The sequence below is a fragment of the Schistocerca americana genome, chromosome 1 (assembly GCF_021461395.2).
Source record: "Schistocerca americana isolate TAMUIC-IGC-003095 chromosome 1, iqSchAmer2.1, whole genome shotgun sequence".
NCBI classification, from domain to species: domain Eukaryota; kingdom Metazoa; phylum Arthropoda; class Insecta; order Orthoptera; family Acrididae; genus Schistocerca; species Schistocerca americana.
The window spans coordinates 894,095,972-894,115,687 of record NC_060119.1 but is presented as its reverse complement, the minus strand read 5'-3'; the positions used below and the strand labels follow the sequence as shown (position 1 = coordinate 894,115,687).

At 38.7% G+C, this 19,716-nt stretch overlaps 1 protein-coding gene across 1 annotated transcript in view; it reads left to right on the top strand.

Annotated features, from left to right (window-relative positions):
• Nucleotides 1-19,716, top strand: part of LOC124614644 (notchless protein homolog 1) — a 94,244-nt gene that overhangs the window by 37,745 nt on the left and 36,783 nt on the right. Inside the window, exons 2-8 of the mRNA XM_047142960.1 lie at nucleotides 5,268-5,428; nucleotides 5,527-5,663; nucleotides 10,540-10,714; nucleotides 16,239-16,431; nucleotides 16,650-16,773; nucleotides 16,852-16,983; nucleotides 17,074-17,191. Of these exons, the coding sequence (XP_046998916.1) occupies nucleotides 5,268-5,428; nucleotides 5,527-5,663; nucleotides 10,540-10,714; nucleotides 16,239-16,431; nucleotides 16,650-16,773; nucleotides 16,852-16,983; nucleotides 17,074-17,191 (1,040 nt within the window). The remainder of the gene's footprint in view (nucleotides 1-5,267; nucleotides 5,429-5,526; nucleotides 5,664-10,539; nucleotides 10,715-16,238; nucleotides 16,432-16,649; nucleotides 16,774-16,851; nucleotides 16,984-17,073; nucleotides 17,192-19,716) is intronic.

Sequence of the window (19,716 nt, the reverse complement as noted above, 5' to 3'; positions counted from 1 at the left end):
ATAAGCCACAGCTGCAAAATACTAACGCGAATTCTTTACAGACAAATGGAAAAACTAGTAGAAGCCGACCTCGGGGAAGATCAGTTTGGATTCCGTAGAAATATTGGAACACGTGAGGCAATACTGACCCTACGACTTATCTTAGAAAATAGAATAAGGAAAGGCAAACCTACATTTCTAGCATTTGTAGACTTAGAGAAAGCGTTTGACAATGTTGACTGGAATACTCTCTTTCAAATTCTGAAGGTGGCAGGGGTAAAATACAGGGAGCGAAAGGCTATTTACAATTTGTACAGAAACCAGATGGCAGTTATAAGAGTCGAGGGACATGAAAGGGAAGCAGTGGTTGGGAAGGGAGTGAGACAGGGTTGTAGCCTATCCCTGATGTTATTCAATCTTTATATTGAGCAAGCAGTGAAGGAAACAAAAGAAAAATTCAGAGTAGGTATTAAAATCCATGGAGAAGAAATAAAAACTATGATGTTCGCCGAAGACATTGTAATTCTGTCAGAGACAGCAAAGGTCTTGGAAGAGCAGTTGAACGGAATGGATAGTGTCTTGAAAGCGGGGTATAAGATGAACATCAACAAAAGCAAAACGAGGATAATGGAATGTAGTCGAATTATGTCGGGTGATGCTGAGGGAATTAGGTTAGGAAATGAGACACTTAAAGTAGTAAAGGAGTTTTGCTATTTGGGGAGCAAAATAACTGATGATGGTTGAAGTAGAGAGGATATAAAATGTAGACTGGCAATGGCAAGGAAAGCATTTCTGAAGGAGAAATTTGTTAACATCGAGTATAGATTTAAGTGTCAGGAAGTCATTTCTGAAAGTATTTGTATGGAGTGTGGCCATGTATGGAAGTGAAACATGGACGATAAATAGTTTGGACAAGAAGAGAATAGGAGGTTTCGAAATGTGGTGCTACAGAAGAATGCTGAAGATTAGATGGATAGTTCACATAACTAATGAGGAGGTCTTCAATTTTTTGGTCCTGTCCTCCTCAGTTGCGCGTAATACTACGGTATATTGATGATTTTCACTTATGGACCATCTGACAGCAACTGAATAAAACACAATTTTAGTGCCATACGCGTTTCGCCTTTATTTTCTGCAAGGCATCATCAGTGGCAGGTTGCGTAGACAGTTTCTTGCATATTACGCTCCTGTTGCAAAAATGCAACAGGAGCGTAATATGCAAGAAACTGTCTACGCAACCTGCCACTGATGATGCCTTGCAGAAAATAAAGGCGAAACGCGTATGGCACTAAAATTGTGTTTTATTCAGTTGCTGTCAGACGGTCCATAAGTGAAAATCATCAACATACCGTAATGAGGAGGTATTGAATAGGATTGGGGAGAAGAGAAGTTTGTGGCACAACTTGACTAGAAGAAGGGATCGGTTGGTAGGACATCTTCTGAGGCATCAAGGGATCATCAATTTAGTATTGGAGGGCAGTGTGGAAGGTAAAAATCGTAGAGGGAGACCAAGTGATGAATACACTAAGCAGATTCAGAGGGATGTAGGTTGCAGAAGGTACTGGGAGATGAAGATGCTTGCACAGGATAGAGTAGCATGGAGAGTTGCATCAAACCAGTCTCAGGACTGAAGACCACCACCGCAACAACAGTTTCAAATTACGTTTTTGGTGAACTGAAATAGAGGGTAGCAAGGTTTTAACTATTTCAACTGTTTCTCAGCACTACTGACACTAATAACTATTTCACTCATCTTCTCAGTGGTATTAGAATTAAATGGGGGCATTTAAAATGGAGTTAAACACTTCAGCTTTTGTATTGTTTTGCCCCCTCTGCACACCTGCCAAGTTTCATCAAGATTGTTTTTGACACTTGGTGTATCTTTCTTGGTGTATCTGGTAGATGTGATGGCCAGTAAGATTGTAATAAATTCAGTGCCAGGCACAGTGTTGCTTAAATTGTAACCTTCATTCTGGTTTATTAGGTCTTTGTTTTGATGAAGTCCTTACTGCTCTCATTGTATTTTATGTCCTGATTATATTTGAGGCAGGGCTTGGCAACAGCTGATTTTCTTGGTTCTTTTAGTCGAATGTGTCACTGATCTTCCTTTCATCTCTCCTCAACATTTCTGATAGCATGCACCACATAAGATGTGCCACATTTGCTGGAACATGACGCACACCCAGCTTTCGGAGACCTAGATCGTCCTTAACATTGCAAAGAATACTTTTTATTTTAGTTGAAGGGACTGAAATTCACTCCAGTAGCAGTTGATCTTCCTGGATAGTGGTCCACCATAAGGTAAATAAGCAATTTTTGGCTTCTCTTCCTCAGTCTCCACCTCAATCCCTTTCTCAGACATACTTGATTTTTATTGCAGTGGCTGTTCAGTTTGATGATTTGAGTACCCATTTCTTCACAATACTAGTAACTGGTACTGAAATTCTTTGGTGAGGCTATCCTTGTCCAGAAGTGTTCAAGCTCTCTGGACCAGTATTTAACACAAATTTCTTTGTGACAGATAGTTGTGGTTGGGTGCAATCATGGTTCTGTAGACAGTTGCAAACATTTTTCCATTGACTGTCTTGTCTCACAGTGGCAAAAATGTATTAAGGGTTGTGACAGTTGCTTTTGAAATAATAAAAAGTTTTTATTTTTTTGATTTTTGTTTGACTGCCCCTTATATTAGTAGGCTTGTACTCATATGAGGTTGGCACAGGCTGGTGGGCATCAGACCCACAGAGCACAGTGTGCGATGCATAGAGGAGATGTAGTAGCCAGCAGTCACTATGTCCTGCTCAGCACAATGGTGAGGTGACCTTGCAACATGTGCATTCCTAGGTGACTACAGTTTGGTGTGCATGAAAATTGTAAGCTTCTGAAAATTATCAGAAATATATCTTTCATCTCATAAATTGGCATTGGGGACCATGTGTGTGAATGAAGATACTGTTGCAAAAATTGGAGAAACCACAAATTTAGTTTGCAACTGAAAGTACACTATGTTTTTGTGTGGCTTTCTTAAAGAATTGCAAATACATGTTTTGTCATGACACACACAACTTTTGATAAAATCAGTAAAAGATAATGGGAATAAAGCCAAAAATCTACAAATGTGAAGAGAATTTGTCACATGTGGCCCACCACTAAAAAAATATGCAAACATGAAATGCATGTATTTTGTACTCAGCTGTTATGGTGACAACTTCTACAGTAGCATGCCAAAGATGAATTCTGTAGTGTCAATTTGTTGCACAGTTCTATCTTAAGCATTGTTTGTGAAAGTACTCAAAATGCGACATGATACCTAACTCTTGTTGGTGACATTCTACTCTAAACTCACCATAGCAACAGCATGAAGGAGATTTAATTTTCAGTTGTGGACACTATGTTTGTTGCTTGTTAACTAGTGTTCCAGACTCACTATTACTAGGCACTATAGTTTTACTCACCTGCTAATACAGTTGGGCATCCTGTCTGTCTGTTAACTTCAAGGCATTCCGTAGAAGACACTTCACTTTAATTCGTGATTTAAATGCTGATGACCTTAGCTATTGTGTGCCATAAAGTCCCAAAAGACAGGCAAATAAAAAATATGATGATGCTGATGAGATATATTCTATATTACTCAGGAATTGACACAGGTATGTAACATGTGGTCCAAGCCTTCCAACCACTTGCAAGCTCGGATGCATTGGTGAGCTCCAGGACACAACCCTGATCATCCACGAGAGAAAGTATATGTTGATATCGAAGGCATATTAAATTGAGCTGTGCGGTTATTGCAGGAATACACTTGAATTGTAGATGGCTGTCAATGTCATAGTTGGGATTACTTCTGAATAAAACTCCCATATTTGCAGTAGAGATTATCGGTACAAAAGAAGCACTGATTTTGAGGAGGCAATATATGATTTTTCAATATATTACTCATTACTGATTCCAAGGGTGTACTAAGTCAACAGAAAATCCAGAGTTGATACTAAAATGGACTGTTTTATTGTGGACATCATGCAGGAGACTGGAAAATTACTGCAAAGGAATAATTTAAACGCTTTTGTATCAACTCTTAAATGAATAAATTTTAATGAACAGGTTGACTCTTTGACAAAAGGTGCTTCAACTACAGGAATCCTCTAAAGTACAACAATTTTTTACAATCCAATGTTGTATTGTGAGTGGTAAGCAAAATTCAAGGATATAGGAAAGAAAACTGGAAGTATTACTATATAGGTTCATTGTTCTGGTGCCATAGATGGGGGTGGGCCAAAGGGGTTGACGTGGCTCATAGAGGGAGTAAGATGATGTAACTGGCTACCAGGCATGAGCAATCTGTGGCACAAAAATAAACACTGGCCACAACAACTAAAGAATCACACATCTCAGATACGACCATGGTAGACAACCGTCACTGCCAGCCATGTACCACAACCAACATTAAGTCTGTGCAGCCCTCAGTGTTAAGCCTGTGCACGCCCCAGCATTAAGGCCTATGCAGTTGCCAGTGCCAGCCCATGCACAGCTTCCATAGGTGGCAAGATAATTTGGGTAATTACATTAGCCCACTCAGTAGCCTATCACCAGTGTGTCCTTGACAACTTCCCTCAAAAGTGTAATCACCAGCCTCAACCTCCCAAGTCGCTACCTCCCCCCCTGCCCCCCCCCCCCCCATCCTGAGGTCTACCCTGCCACAAGCCCTGTTCAAGCCTTTTTTTGCTACCTCTAACCCCTCTCCCCAAATGTCAGTCATCTGGGTACCAATTGGGAAGGGGGAGGGCAGTTTTTCTGGAACACCATACTAGATGTAGATTGTGGTTTCTGTACAGGCAGTCACAGGCTCCCTCTCATCAGTCCTACTGGGTCAGAATATTACTCCGTATATTAAACCATTGTTATTTAGCTTAGGAAGTCAGGGCATAAGACTTCTGCTTTTGAGAACAGTCCTTTGAAGGTCCAGTATGCATGGGTCACTGTTACCATGCTTTCACTGTAATATCAGATGCTGAGACATTTCATTTCTTACTTCTGATTTTTGTACAGTTGATAGGTTCAGAAATGTGTCATGTGTATTCTTGTACATAACAGTGTAAAAGCTGTTCTTTATTCTGTGAACTATTTTTGAATGTAAAGAAAAGGAAGTGACAGACATAATGTAGTTGATAGTATGAATAACAGATAATTACTAAACAGTTTACTGATTAAAGAACTGAATGGAAGATGGAAAAAGCTGTTGCAAATACTACACAAATATTATTTAAGAGATAACATATCTTGACATTTTCTTGCAGGATGAACATACTCCATACATTTTCTTTGTTAATGAAAAGGAAGTTAAAACATCATTACAGGATACATTGAGTGATGATGTTCAGATTACAGAGAATGTGGTAGACATAGTCTATCAACAGCAAGCAATTTTCAGAGTTCGGGCTGTTACACGATGCACAAGGTAATATAATTCAGCGCATGTAACAGGCTACACAACACAATTTATTTTCTTATAATTTTGTCTTCTGTGTAACTGAACTTTTTTTTTTACTTTTACAGTTCATTACCAGGACATGCAGAAGCAGTGATATCAGCCAGCTTCAGTCCAGATGGAAAGTACTTAGCAAGTGGTTCAGGAGACACAACAGTTCGTTTTTGGGATATTCATACTCAGACACCTCATTATACATGTAAAGGTATTATAAACTATTGAATCATCATAGTACACATTGTGTTGTGGCTTAAATTAAGGGCGTTTGTGTAATCGTAACAGAATTTCCTTGATGTCTTCGGTTACTCATGTAAAATTGCAGCTGTTTCCGGTGTTTTGTTATACAACTGGTGCTTGTATGCTTTCATTGTGTTCCAAGATAGCGAAGGAAAACTTAATTCAGTCAGATTTTTGAGGAATTCAGTACTACTTAAAGGCATGTGGCCAACAGAGGGTAAACTTCAGCAAGTCACTTTTGGAAGCTGCTTCTGCTAAACCATTGATGTGGAAATACTACTAGCAATAATTATTCAACTTCTGCAAGTTCCCTCAACTTCCAGAAGTAGTTTCTGCAAGTTAATGGAAACATTTTCGCGCATCTTGCTGCAGTCACTTGTCAGTTGCTCTAAGTGTTTCTCTCACTTGCAGAAGTTTTGTGTTTTCACCGAGCGGGGTGGCGCAGTGGTTAGCACACTGGACTTGCATTCAGGAGGATGATGATTCAAACATGCGACCGGCCATCCTGATTTACGTTTCCAGTGATTTCCCTAAATCACTTCAAGCAAATGTCGGGATGGTTCCTTGGAAAGGGCATGGCTGATTTCCTTTCCTTTCTTTCCCCGAGCTTGTGTTCCATCGCTAATGACCTCATTGTCGATAGGACATTAAACACCTATCTCCTCCTTCTCTGTCTCTTCACTCTCTTGTGTTTTCAGTACTGATATGAAAATGTCAGCGTTGAAAAGTGAGAAATGCTTATCGACCAGTGAAATAACATAATTCTTAATTTAGAAATTGGAGTGCTTTCCTGTACCGTGGGACATGAAAATGTGGATTTTAAGAACAGGGTTATAAAACAGGATGCATAAGAAAATATTGCAACAGATTTTAAGACAACAGACGTCGAAATACACAAAAAAATTCATTAATTGCAGTCTCAGAAAGGTAAAGAAATTAACAAAGTGTTTCTTGAAATCTTAAATACTCCTTCAGTCCAGAAAGTTTAGAGACTGGATTAATAAAAACACAAAGAGAATTTAAGATGATGGTTTTTGTATGTCAGATGCTCTATGTAGTGCATTGCACACAGTGTTCATATATCCATGTGAAACTGTGAGAAAAGTCCTCCTTTGGGATGTTCTTCAACCGGAACATCACATTTGCATCTTCTTTGGTCATGGAGAACCATCAGAGACCCAGTCCGCAATTTTGTGTTTTATGTTAGGTTCATATTGATAACACCAAGTCCTGTCACCTGTGATGTTTTTCTTGAAAAAACTATCCTTGTTTTTCGTTTCAGTCAAGTTGCTGCTAGTGTCTATGTGTTGTTGTTTTCGTCAGTGGGTCAAACTGAGTGGGACAAACTTTGTATACACTTTTCTGTTCTTCAAAACATTCTGGAACATTTCATGAACACTTAATTTTGAGTTCATAGCTCCATTGTGATTTGTGCTGCAATTACGTTGATGCACTTTGACTGCCAATCCCCTATTTAATACTGCTTGCCCACAACTGGCTGGTCAAATGCACTTCTTTTGTTTACAGTTTTAGTTCACATTGACTTGATTTGATTTTGGCAGGGAAGCTAAAACAGCTTTGGTCTGACCTGCCACTGCCTGCACTGAAACCAAGTTTATTATGAGGTATCGCTCCCTGTATATCTAATGAAGCCAACCAATGCCCTTAAATAGTGCAAGGAGTCCCTTTACCAGTTTTTCATTAGACGTAATTCTTCAGGTCTAGTTGTCCCAAAAATTCTCTCTCTCTTGCTCTCCAGTGCCGTGCATTTGAAGATTAGGTGTGATGCAGTTTCTTCACTCTCATCACAGATCCTACATTTAGGGTCTTCTTCCATTGTACCCAGTGTATGTAGGTGTTTTTTGAAATTCCCATGGCTGGTCATCAGTCCAACCATGAGGTTAATCTCTTCCCTGTTCAAGCCCAGTATTGCAGAGCTTCTTTTAAAACCTTACCATGTTTTTGTTTGTAGACCTTGATCCAGTATTCCATGTGCTGCCTTCTGAGCCAGTTCTGTAGTTCTAGTTTGGCTATAGCCTTGGTGATTGTCAGGACAGGTTCTGGTCTAATGAATGGAGTCTTTGCCCCCATTGTGGCCAATCTGTCAGCTTGTTCATTGCCACCGATCAGTGAGTGGCCAGGGATCCACACTAGGTTTACTGTATTGCTTCCCCCTAGCTCCACCAGAACCCTGTGTCATTCTCCAACAATCCCATTACAAGCTTCTAGGACTTAGAGGGGAGTGACTATATAATTTTGAATAGTAATCAACATCCAGAAACACAGTTTCCGTTCAACAACGGCTTCAATTCAGATGTGTAATGCATCCACATCTGCTGAGGGAAAGAGAGAAGTTTCAGAGTTGCTTGTCCTGGTATGCAATAAGACAGGATGATGTGTACTATGTCAGTCACTTGATGTCACCTAATGTATGCATTGCTGTGGGACCTATTCAATGCCTGTGTGTGTCTGATACAGTAAACAAGCTTCAGGACCCATTTTGGAATACAGAGACATGCTTCTTGTGTATGGTGAAGCTCAAGGCAATGGAAGAGTTGCTAGTTGGCTGTAACCCAAACATTTTTTGCATCACAGCATGCCATCACCCAAACTTTTTGCCCAAGTTACGAAGTGACTCCCAGAAACAGGTACCCTCACTGTGAGGAGGCAGGACTGTGGTGCTCCACAGCAATGCTGCATGCCTGAATTTGAATATGATATACTGCATCATGTTGAAGAGAACCCATTAACAAGTACATGAACATTGTGTGTGCAATGGGTGTTAATCAAAGTATCATCTGGATATTCTGTGTTTGCAACAATTAAATCTGTACCACGTACAAAGGGTGCATGTTATGGGTCCAGCCAATTTTTCCATAATGCGTTGCCTACTCCTTGTGGTTCCTGCACTGCTACATCAACACATCACTGTTTCTACATTGAGTTCTGTTCACAGATGAATGTAAGTTCACTAGAAACTGTTCTAAATTTACAAATCAGCCATGTTTGGGCAGACAAAAACTTTTATCCTATGCATGTTCAGGGATTTCAGCTACTCTCAATCTAATTGTTCCTGCTTATTTGGTCTTCCTACAAGCTGTGCCACAGAATGTCCTTCGGGAAGTGTAGTTTCAGCATGATGTGCACCACTTCACTTCTCACTTGCAGGTCAAAAACATCTCTGATTTGGTGAAAGATGGATAGATTGAGTTGGTCCCACCATGTTGTCGCCACAATTGCTGTATTTAACTACTATGGACTATTTCTTGTGGGGCCATGTGCAAAGCTTAATTTACAAGACTCCTGTAGAGACAGAGGAAGAATTGCTGGCTTAAGTTCTGGTCACTGCACTAGAAATTGAAGAGATACCAGGTGGTATACCAGAACATGCTTTGCAGGTACGATGCCTGTAATAACGTTGGTGGTCGCCACATTGAGCTGCTGTTATAATGCGCCAGTAGTGTTCTGTACATACAGTATGCTGGGTTCCTTTTCATTTTGTAATGTGTAAGTGTTAAAACTAAAAACTGTTCATAGTGATACATGAATGTTTCATTACGTTTCCTTACAAATTGTTAGCTAATAATTGTACTGTGTCAAGCAGAAGTGGACGAGATGTACATCTGAATTGAAACTGTCGTAGAATGGAAACAGTACATTTCCAGACATAGATAACCATAGGATTTAAGCTACTGTCTTACAGATATTCAATCATGATGACAAGGTTACAGACCGTTGAGTTGACAGTTCTCTTTTTCTTGTTCCACATTATTTCAGGTGAATTTAGAGTGCATTAGGGACTAGTAACCACAATGTTTAGTCCCTTTAAACCAATCATCGTCATGATCAGAATCATTTACTATCATGCAAATATGGAATCAAGGGGTTCAGAGGGCCATACTTGATGCCATGCAGGATTTCAGTGGTCCCTTGTGTCTGATGATCAATTTTTCTCAACAGTGCACGATGATACAGCCACGTCATGTTAGTTGAGTCAGGAAATGGGCTCTTGTGCAGCAAGATAAGTATCCACATAGACAGTGGGATGATGTCTGGCACACCAGACTGTCAGTCCAGTGACCATTGTTGCATTGTCCCTGGACGTGGCAACACAGAGATATGTGCAGATAGTATAGTGACAGGTCAAACGGCTTTACTGGACTGGGGTGGCATAATGTCACCTTTTCAGAAAAGTCCCATTTCTGCGTACAACATTGTGAAACATGTTTCCATGTATGGAGGCTCAGAGGAGAAAGAATGTTGTGAAATTGCATGCATTGTCATAGTTGTCATGTTCTTCAGATCTCTAACCAGTAAAAATTGTCTGGCCATTGGTTGCTGAAAGACTGGCACATAACCCCACACCAGCCGTAAACCCTGGCATAACAGCATGGAAGGACATACCTGTATATCATCCAAATTCAGTTTGACTTAATGCTTAGCTGGGTTAGAACTGTCATTGCTGCCAAGGTTGGCAGCTCTGTAAACTAAATTCTGTATCCTGTATAACTCCAAAGACTTCAGATTTAATCATATATTGTTTCTACCATTCTGTATACGCATAGATTGTAAAATTTTATAGTTTGCTTTTTTTGCTGGTGTTGCATTTTTAATGGCCAGCAGTATATTTAAATTTACCAGACATGAACAGTTGCGTGTGATGTGTGTGTGTGTGTGTGTGTGTGTGTGTGTGTGTGTGTGTGTGTGTGTTTTTTGTCAACATGTGTCATTACCATTTACTTGGTCACAGCTTACTTTTCTGAATTTTATTGGCATTACAGACACTTTATAATCATTTTACAGTCACTTCATACAATAAAACTGATTATTACATGCATTTACAGGACACAAAAACTGGGTTCTTTGCATTGCTTGGTCTCCAGATGGTCTACGTCTGGCCTCAGCATGTAAAAATGGGCACATCTGTTTGTGGGATCCACAGACAGGAAAGCAGGTTGGCCGAAATTTAATTGGACATAAGCAGTGGGTCACAGCACTTAGTTGGGAACCATACCACAGGTAAGCTAAGTAAGCTAACATTTTAACTTTCATTAGGTGTGTAAACAGCCATAATTCAGTGATGCCAGGTAGCCCTCACCTTTTCTGTTTCTTAAAGTGAATAATTTCAGGGACTCTGTTCTTGTCAGTTGTGTAACACATGGTTTATAAATATATTTTCACCTTATCAGTCAAATGTTTCTTTCCTCACTGGAGACTTTTCTTTCAGCTCCTCACATTTACTCTAGTAGTGTTCCAGTTCTTAAATAAACATCACAAATACTCTCCCACAGCACTTGTTATATCTTCATCCAATTATAGGTTTCGTGTTCTGAATTCAGACAAAGAGGGACAGTGTTTAGGTGCTCGGTTATGAATGGGCAGTAATTTGTATTGGGTTCACTGTACTCATTGTTGATGGCAAACTGCAGCTGTAATTTAAATTGGCAGCAAATGCTTTATACCTATGTATAACCTGCAAAATGTGCATTATCTGAATTAATGCAGCATGGATTCTATGAAGCACTTCAGTCACAGTGACTGCAGTGTCTAGCTGCAAGTGGTCCAGATGAAATAAATTGTTGATGGTGTACAGCAACCAGCCACAAATTGATTTTAGGTTACTTTATTCAAAAAGTATCATTACCGGTTTCGAATTGTTCACAATTCATCATGAAACGGTTTTCTTGCAATGAAATATATTCTCAAGAATGTTTGTATTTTCACAGTCACAAACGTTGCAGTGCATTGTAAACCACTTTTGTTCGGCCACAAAACAAATTTTCTTGCACGCCACATTTTAATTTAAGACATATGAAAAAAATATAGTCAACAGTTTATTTTATTTAACAGGCATGGTCCCCAATCATGTCTTTATTTGATAAATTTGCATGATCCAGATGATCCTGGAACACCTCCATTTGATGATGAGCCTGTAATGGCTTGAAAACAAGTTAATTGTACAGAAAATAAACCATACCAAAATTCAAAAACAGGGCTGGTTGCATAAATTCCGCATAAATTGCCAATTTTATTGGAGTTCATATAAGTGCGTTAGTCACAGTTGAAGTGGCAGCTAGTGCTAAGCACTTCTGGAACTTGACTTGGTCTGCATGGTAGTGTTACGTTTTCAGCCAGAGTTCTTCCTTTAAATGGTGACCCCCTTTAAGTGGTTGAAGAGCACTACATGACATCCTCCTCTTGCTCCTCATCCTGTTGCTTGACCCTTTGCAGTACCCATAGCATAAAAAATTGAACCTTCTGTAACCTTGAAGATTGCAATGTATCCAAAACAATCACACCGTGGACTACAGGCGAATTATAGGTTAACAACTTTGAAACTTATTCCTTAAAGAATAAATAAGTTAATATTTATACTGAAAAAATTAAATGAAAACAATCAACTTTAAAAAATTAAATTTTTTCTTAAGAAACTAGATATCTTAGGAAACGTTTAACATCTCATTTCTATAAATAATTTAACAATAATTATGATACATTAACTATAAATTATTTATAAATTAACCCAAATCGAGATAAGTAATATAAATACTAAAATTTTGATAAACCCTGATACAAAAGGTACAAAAAATAAAATCAACTTTAAAAATTTTAAATAATATTTCATAAATGGAAAAAATGTTTATAAATTAATTTAAACAGACAAAGATGAAGCTCAAAATCATGTATTTATGAGAATGATGGCATCAGTTATACTATTAACAATAATCTCAAGAAAACTTACCTGTGTCAGATGTTGCAGTGTAGTGGTTAATAAAAAAAGAAAAGAGAGAAGAAAAGAAAGAGAAAAAAGGTTGAAAATGTGGGAAGAAATCGTAAGTGAAAATGTTTTTTTTTTTTAAATCGTTAACGACCGTGAAAAAAGGAAACAATGAAATGCAAATCGGACTTCGTATTACAGAAAAGCTATAGTTGGGGTGGTCCTTGTGGCGTTTTTGAGCAAAAGTTAAACCAATTTCCACTACAAAACTTACTGAAAAGAAACAGAGAATAACAGAATGTAACTGACAGGGGGAAGTGGCGTAGATGAGAGATCATCCTTTACCAGGTTAACTTGTCTTCTTTCGGGCGGCGTCCAGGTCTTCAAAAATCTCCTTCATTTCTGCGTGAAAAGTCTGCTCCGAAATCTTGCAATAGTCCAGGAATCACTAATTTATACCAATTAAAATCATCTTGATACTGTATGCAATTTAATTTACTTTGCTACTTCCATCCTCCGAATTTCTTAACAACTTCCACAACATGTCTACACATTAAAATCAGATCAAGACTAGCTAATAAGTTTTTTACGTCTTCATCAGATCACGTCTGCCTTCAGCTTCGGCTAACAAGAGACAATTAAGAAACGAATAGAAAACAAAAAAAGTTATAATTTTAGTAGTTTCTCTGCCGTCGAGCGCTCATACCGCTGCGACGGAATATTTTTTTATCTGAGGGAACGAGTGTAGTGTGGCGAAATTCAAAGTCCCGCTACAGCAGGAACAGTAACCGAGAACCCCATAAACGAAATTAATCCTTCTTCGGTAAATGTAACTTCAGCGTTATGACTTTTTTCGCCTGTTGTTTGTTCTGCATTTACGGGAGATCGTACAAGAAAGCGTACAGGCTGGATATCATTGGCAGAAATGAATAAAGCACAGAACAAGTGAAGTGGGGGCTTTCTGATTTATATCACAATAAGACACTTGCGGTGCTACTAACATTCAAAGGTTAATAATAAAAACAATTTTCTTACCGCTGTCAGTCACTCTCAGGAACGATTCTCCACTTTCATAAGCTGATTTCAGCTGAGAAACAATTTCTTCTTCAATAAAAAGATTGTCATCTATATCGCTGTCCATATCACGAATGAAGCTACAAGCATGGAACCACTTTCGAGCACTGTTAAATACGTAATAAGGTAGTAACAATGTGCTGTGGCTGCGTGCACTTTATAATTCACGCGGTATTGTTTACAGTATCCATAGATTGCAGATATGCAGTATGTAATTCTCTACTGTTCTGAGGTATTGCCATCTATTTAATTTTTTCGTGGTAAATAATTAAAAATTTGGCATTATGGTTTAAGAGCAGATGCGCGTACGGTCAAAGACGTCATCTGACTGAAAAACGAAAAATCGGCAATTTGTCAGTTACATGGTATTGTTTCTTCATCGACAGTATGTAGCTTTTGCCCAGAGCCTTCTTCAGAAAAGAAAATGCACACACATTCACACAAGCAAGCACACCTCACACACACATGACTGCCACTGCTGGCAGCTTGAACCTGCCCGAGCTGCCGGAGATGGCAGCCATGTGTTAGTGAGGTGTGCTTGCTTGTTTGAGTGAATGTATGGGTGCTTCCTTTGCTGAAGAAGGCTTTGGCTAAAGCTAAATGTGTGACAGTCTTTTCATTGTGTGTGTCTGCAATTCAACATTTCATCTTTACTGTGAGTAGCAATCTATTCTTTTCCATATATTGTAGGAAAGTTGTTGTAGAATGTAAATACTTTAGAATTAAAGGAGATCACTCACTGAAATGCAGAAGTATTGAGTTGTTGATAGGCACATGCAGAAGAAGGCAGCACCATGTAGGGGCAGAGGTTTGTGTGTGTGTGTGTGTGTGTGTGTGTGTGTGTGTGTGTGTCCTCTACATTGTCAAAGGATAGCTCCGAAAGCTAGTAAGTTTTCCTTCTTTTGTTTGTGTCTAGTCAACGCTCTAGCATTCTGCTTTTCAGTGAGTGGTCTCCTTTAATCTTAAAATATTACAACTTGGGGTTTCCGTAGTTGCATAAAATCATCGGACTTTCTTTGATAACTAGAAGACCTCATCACACGAAATGTTGGCAGTAATATTGTACCTATACAGCACACTGATGACGACGTTTCATGAAACACTTTCCAGAAATAAAGGGGAGAGAGAGAAACAGATAATTTTAATTACTTTTGGAACTGTGATATATTGGAAATAATTTCTGATAATGTAAGTAATGGAGAAAGCAAAGATACAACACTCGCACTTTGAAACGAAAGGTATATTTATGCACAAAGAACAACCTTTGCAATTAAGTGATGGAATAATTTATCTGATATGCTAAGCAGTGTTCTGTGTTGATTTCCATTGACATTTTTTGCTGTGTTGCCATAGATTTGCAGTGCTGAACACTTTTTCTCTTCAATTCCTGGATATTCTTAATTTTTCATATTCTCAACTTTGCTAGCTGGGATATCCTCTGGTAACAGAAGCCAACATCTCTCTCTCTCTCTCTCTCTCTCTCTCTCTCTCTCTCTCTCTCTCAAACACACACACACACACACACACACACACACACACAGTATAAATGAATGCTTTCACTTCTCGATGTTTTCTCTTTAATTTTCAATTTTGATGTGTATTGTTTGGTTACAAAATGATTTACCCAGAGACACCAAATTTGGCTTGGAACTGGTCTGTCATTCTTATTTTGTCTGGTTATGGATGCCTCAAAATCCTTTAAGCACAAACCAGAATATTTGTCAACACTGCCGCTACGGACTTTTTTCCCCCAGTCATCAAACTTTATCAAGCTTTTTCTCTCTCTTGCAGTCTTTTTTGATTGCGTATTAAACCTTAAATAGCGATGTGAATTAAATGAACTTTGATGACAGCAGTCCTTTGCTTATTAATATCTAATAACATATTTGGAGTAAGTAACATCATATTGGCATCTTTAAGTTTACAGCACTGTGGAAATAATTGAGTAGGGAAACCGAAAATTCAGTCAGTTCTATACCAGGTCAGTAAACATTCGGAACCCTGTTGAAATTCCTCGTTCTTGGCCTAAGGGCAGGGTGATAGTGGTAGCAATTTGGCACTAACTTCCTACAAGGAGTTAAAATGTTTGAGGGATTTTGGTTGGGTTGTAGCCCAAGAAAACACACACATTTTTGTAGGGCCCGGTGTATTTCATACAGACGTCCACATAATAACAAATCATACAGCGAACTGAACAAGCAAGATGGCGTGGACCATCAGGTTACAGAGTCGAAGAACATGCGATGGCGGAGATATGTTGTTCGTACTTGTCAATGCCACATGTTTGGCTGTTTTAAGTTCTCGTGTACTGTAGTATTGTGTTTGTGTTATGGGTGAGCATGGAATGAAGGAAGGGATAGGATGAATCACAATGCTGGCACGTAGGACTACTGTTCTGTTCTTGAGCAGCACTAGGGGTCTGTAGTGCTTTAACATCCTCATCCAACAGGCACATCCAAATCAGTAGTGTTGTGTGCCCTCACTCGGTGTTGCACTGTGAAGATGTTTGAAATTTAACCCAGGATATTGACACATTGTCTGGTGATATAGATCTTTACCCTATCTCTTCACTTTGCCAGCCAAATACAGGTGATGAAATTTCTTGCACCACCAGGAATCCATCTGCCTTCTTCTGGGTCAATGCCACATCAGCATGTTTTAGTTTTCTTTACCCATGAGGTGAATGGACGAGTATGTGGAGATGTATTTATAAGTCTTTCTAGTACATATCCATTATTTTTCTGTTTACAGAAACAGTGAGTGTCGTCACTTAGCAAGCAGTTCAAAAGATGGTGACATCAGAATATGGGATGTTGTGTTGGGGCTTGTGGTCCTCACGCTTTCTAGTCATCAAAAATCTGTTACAGCATTAAGATGGGGAGGAACAGGGCTAATTTACAGTGCTTCACAGGATCGTACAATAAAAGTCTGGAGAGCTACAGATGTAAGTATTTTTTTAATTTTACGCAGCCCCCCCCCCTGCCCCCCCCCCCCCCCCCCCCCCCCTACTTGCTCACCCCTCTCCACCCATCCCACCAGTATATTTTCTTTTGCTGAATGAAGTTACATGAGCTATGAAAGTTGGTACTTTTGTCATGACTTGAACCTAAATACTTCATACTAGATCATAAAATAAAATTAACAGAACATATCTAATTTCAGGGTGTTCTGTGTCGTACTCTTGAAGGTCACGCTCATTGGGTCAATACATTAGCTCTGAGCACAGATTATGTGTTGCGCACAGGACCTTTTGATCCAGTGAACAATACGTCTGTGACTTATAACAGTAAGTAACTCTTTGTAAGTATTTGACCTTAAAAATATTAAAAGACTTGTTGATTTGTTATTTTTGACTTTTTCAAAGAAACTGAAATGCAACAACAGGCGCTGCAGAAGTATGAATCTGTTATCTCAAATGGAGGAGAACGTTTGGTATCTGGTTCAGATGACTTCACTCTTTTCTTGTGGCAGCCAGAAAGTAACAAGAAGCCAGTTGGTAATATATAATTTGTAAGCTGTATTTACTTCTGACATGTGATTCTGTGATTCCACAAAATAGTTATTTGATAAAAGGACTCTGTTTCAGCTCGGATGACAGGACACCAACAACTTATTAATGATGTGAAGTTTTCACCAGATGCAAGGATAATTGCTTCTGCTTCTTTTGACAAATCAATAAAGTTGTGGGATGGGCTCACCGGAAAGTATGTATATCATCTTCGCTGTTACTCCAAGTTACATTTCACAGATTTTGTCCACTGATCTCTAATGTTGAGATATTTTGGAACTTTATCATTGTTTAAGAACTGAGGGAAATCAAAACTTCACCCTGTTAAGTTTGTGTGCTCTTTTCCTTATAATTCAAATTGTTTTAACAATATTGGATGTGGAAATGTGTACTAATTGACTGCTGAAGCAAACAACTATAAGGTGGTTGACAGATCCACAAATTAAAAAGAATTGTGTATCTATCATTTAGCTATTCTGTTCTCAGGATAAAGAAGGTGAAATATTTGAAGGCAGAAAAAGTTTCATCAGACTTACAGTAAAAGGAGAGAAATTCTGTAGAGATATCAAACAACATGAGACTAAAACCAGAGATTAAAATTAGAGTTGAATAATTATAAACTGCTGATAATCACAATAGACAGACAGAAAATGAGAAACCATGGTTCCTAACACAGAATAGATTATTACAAAAAAAGTGAGGTAGCAATGCCAGTATAAAATTCATTCAGCCATAATGTGACATGTCGCCTGCCTTTGTTTTGTATGTTTTGTTAATGATATTGCAGTGTGCATTAGTGACATGATGCAGAAACAGATATAGAGAATTGAATAGAGGTTTGGTAGATGGCAGGCTATTTGCAGAGGACTGAGAAATTCTGAAGTCCAATTGTCAGTTTTTCCCAACGTATATTATGAAGGAAAAGTTCTCAGGTGAATGACTGAATGGCATTGGCGCAAGCAAGCTCGGTATTCAGTTAAAACACAGAATTGATGGACTGTCCATTAATGTGTGTGATGATAAATTGCTCTTTTGGAGAATAAGTGTTCATGTCTGCTGTAAAATTTCTGACAGTTTGTCTGAGAAATTTTTGTACAATTTTGGAAGTGGAAATTTCAGAGAATGATGTGGAAGTCCTATCATTAAAAAAATTACACACGCACGTGCTACCATGCGCGCCCGCACACACACACACACACACACACACACACACACACACACACACACGAAAACTATACAATAGCCACAGTTCTCTTCAGATTAAATCCATCAAACAATACTTTATTCACTTTAATTCCTCTTATTAAGCATATAACAATGCCAGCCTGGTGTCCATTTACATTTGTTTCATTTCTTTCTGCTTCTGCATGTCTTCTCTAACCATTTCTGATGCTTCAGCTATTTTTATTTCTTTCATTCACAGTTTTTATCTACTCTTTAAGATTATTTGTTGCTGTTCTCAAGGCTGATACACCATTTCTTTTCTACCTTTTCAGTTGTTTCTTCTATATATTGCTTATATTTTACTACCTGCATCTGTCTGCAAGATAGCAAACACGTGTGGAGACACACTAAATTCGGAGGTAGCCAGTAAAGATCCTGTTGGTGGAAGGAATTTTTCACACCAATATTTATCAAGCAACTGGAGAAGTAGTTTTGCAGTGAGGTTCTTGTTAAACAGACTTGACACCAAAGTCCTGGAAAAAGGACAAATCTCTCCACAGTGTAAAGAGGGGACTTGTGCCATTGTTGATAGCAGTTTGTGTGTCAACTTTGATCTCCTTAGTGCCGTTCAAGTAGAGTGGACTATCTGCTAGCATTAGGATTCATTATCTTGTTGCCCTCCCATTGCCGTCAACAACATAAATGCAGCATTCCACTCCATTCCACATACACTTGAGTCATTTACACTACTTAGATACATTTTAGACACTTGAGGTAGAAATCACAAAGTGACATGTAAAAGGGCTTACATCAGGTTTCCTTATTCATCAATAACACTGTTCTCTGAATATCCAGCCCATTTATTGTCATTAACAGGTAAACAATGCTATGTGGCAGAGTAAGCTTAATTTCCAGGGCAAACTGGTGCCACCTAGTTTAATATTAATAGAGTACTTTTGCTCTTCTTTGATGCTGAACAATCATTGGTTTACAATTTTACTGTTTATTACCTCCCTTATTCCGCTCCTTTGTGACAACAACTCTCTCCACCCTCCCCCCTCCTCACCCCTCCTGTAGGTTTTACCCTGTCCCCATGAAATGTTTTCTTTGTTACCGCATTAATACACCACCATAACTCCAAATTATAAATGTTTCCAGCCCAGAAACATTCGTAAAATAAAATTGTTCATCAATGTAATAAATTGGTCTCTATTGTAACAAACGCCCTCACAAACTGTATCAGTTTGAAAGTTTCTTGTATTTATAACTAAACTTTTTGACAATTGCTAAGGAACAGACTCTGTTGGATTGAAATAATCCAGGCAATACAGGTGGAGTGGTATATTTATAACAAAAAGTTGTACAGATTTCACCACAAGGGAAAGCAGAATAACAGACACAAATAACATTATAGTTTGACACAGGTCAGGTTCCGAACATAAAAGTCAATATTGGACTTTCAGTAAGGAATATGCACTCCTTCAGCACTGATGCACGTTTTACACTTCTTACTCATGCTGGGCACCAGACTGTTGAGAAATCCTCGGAGGGTGTTGT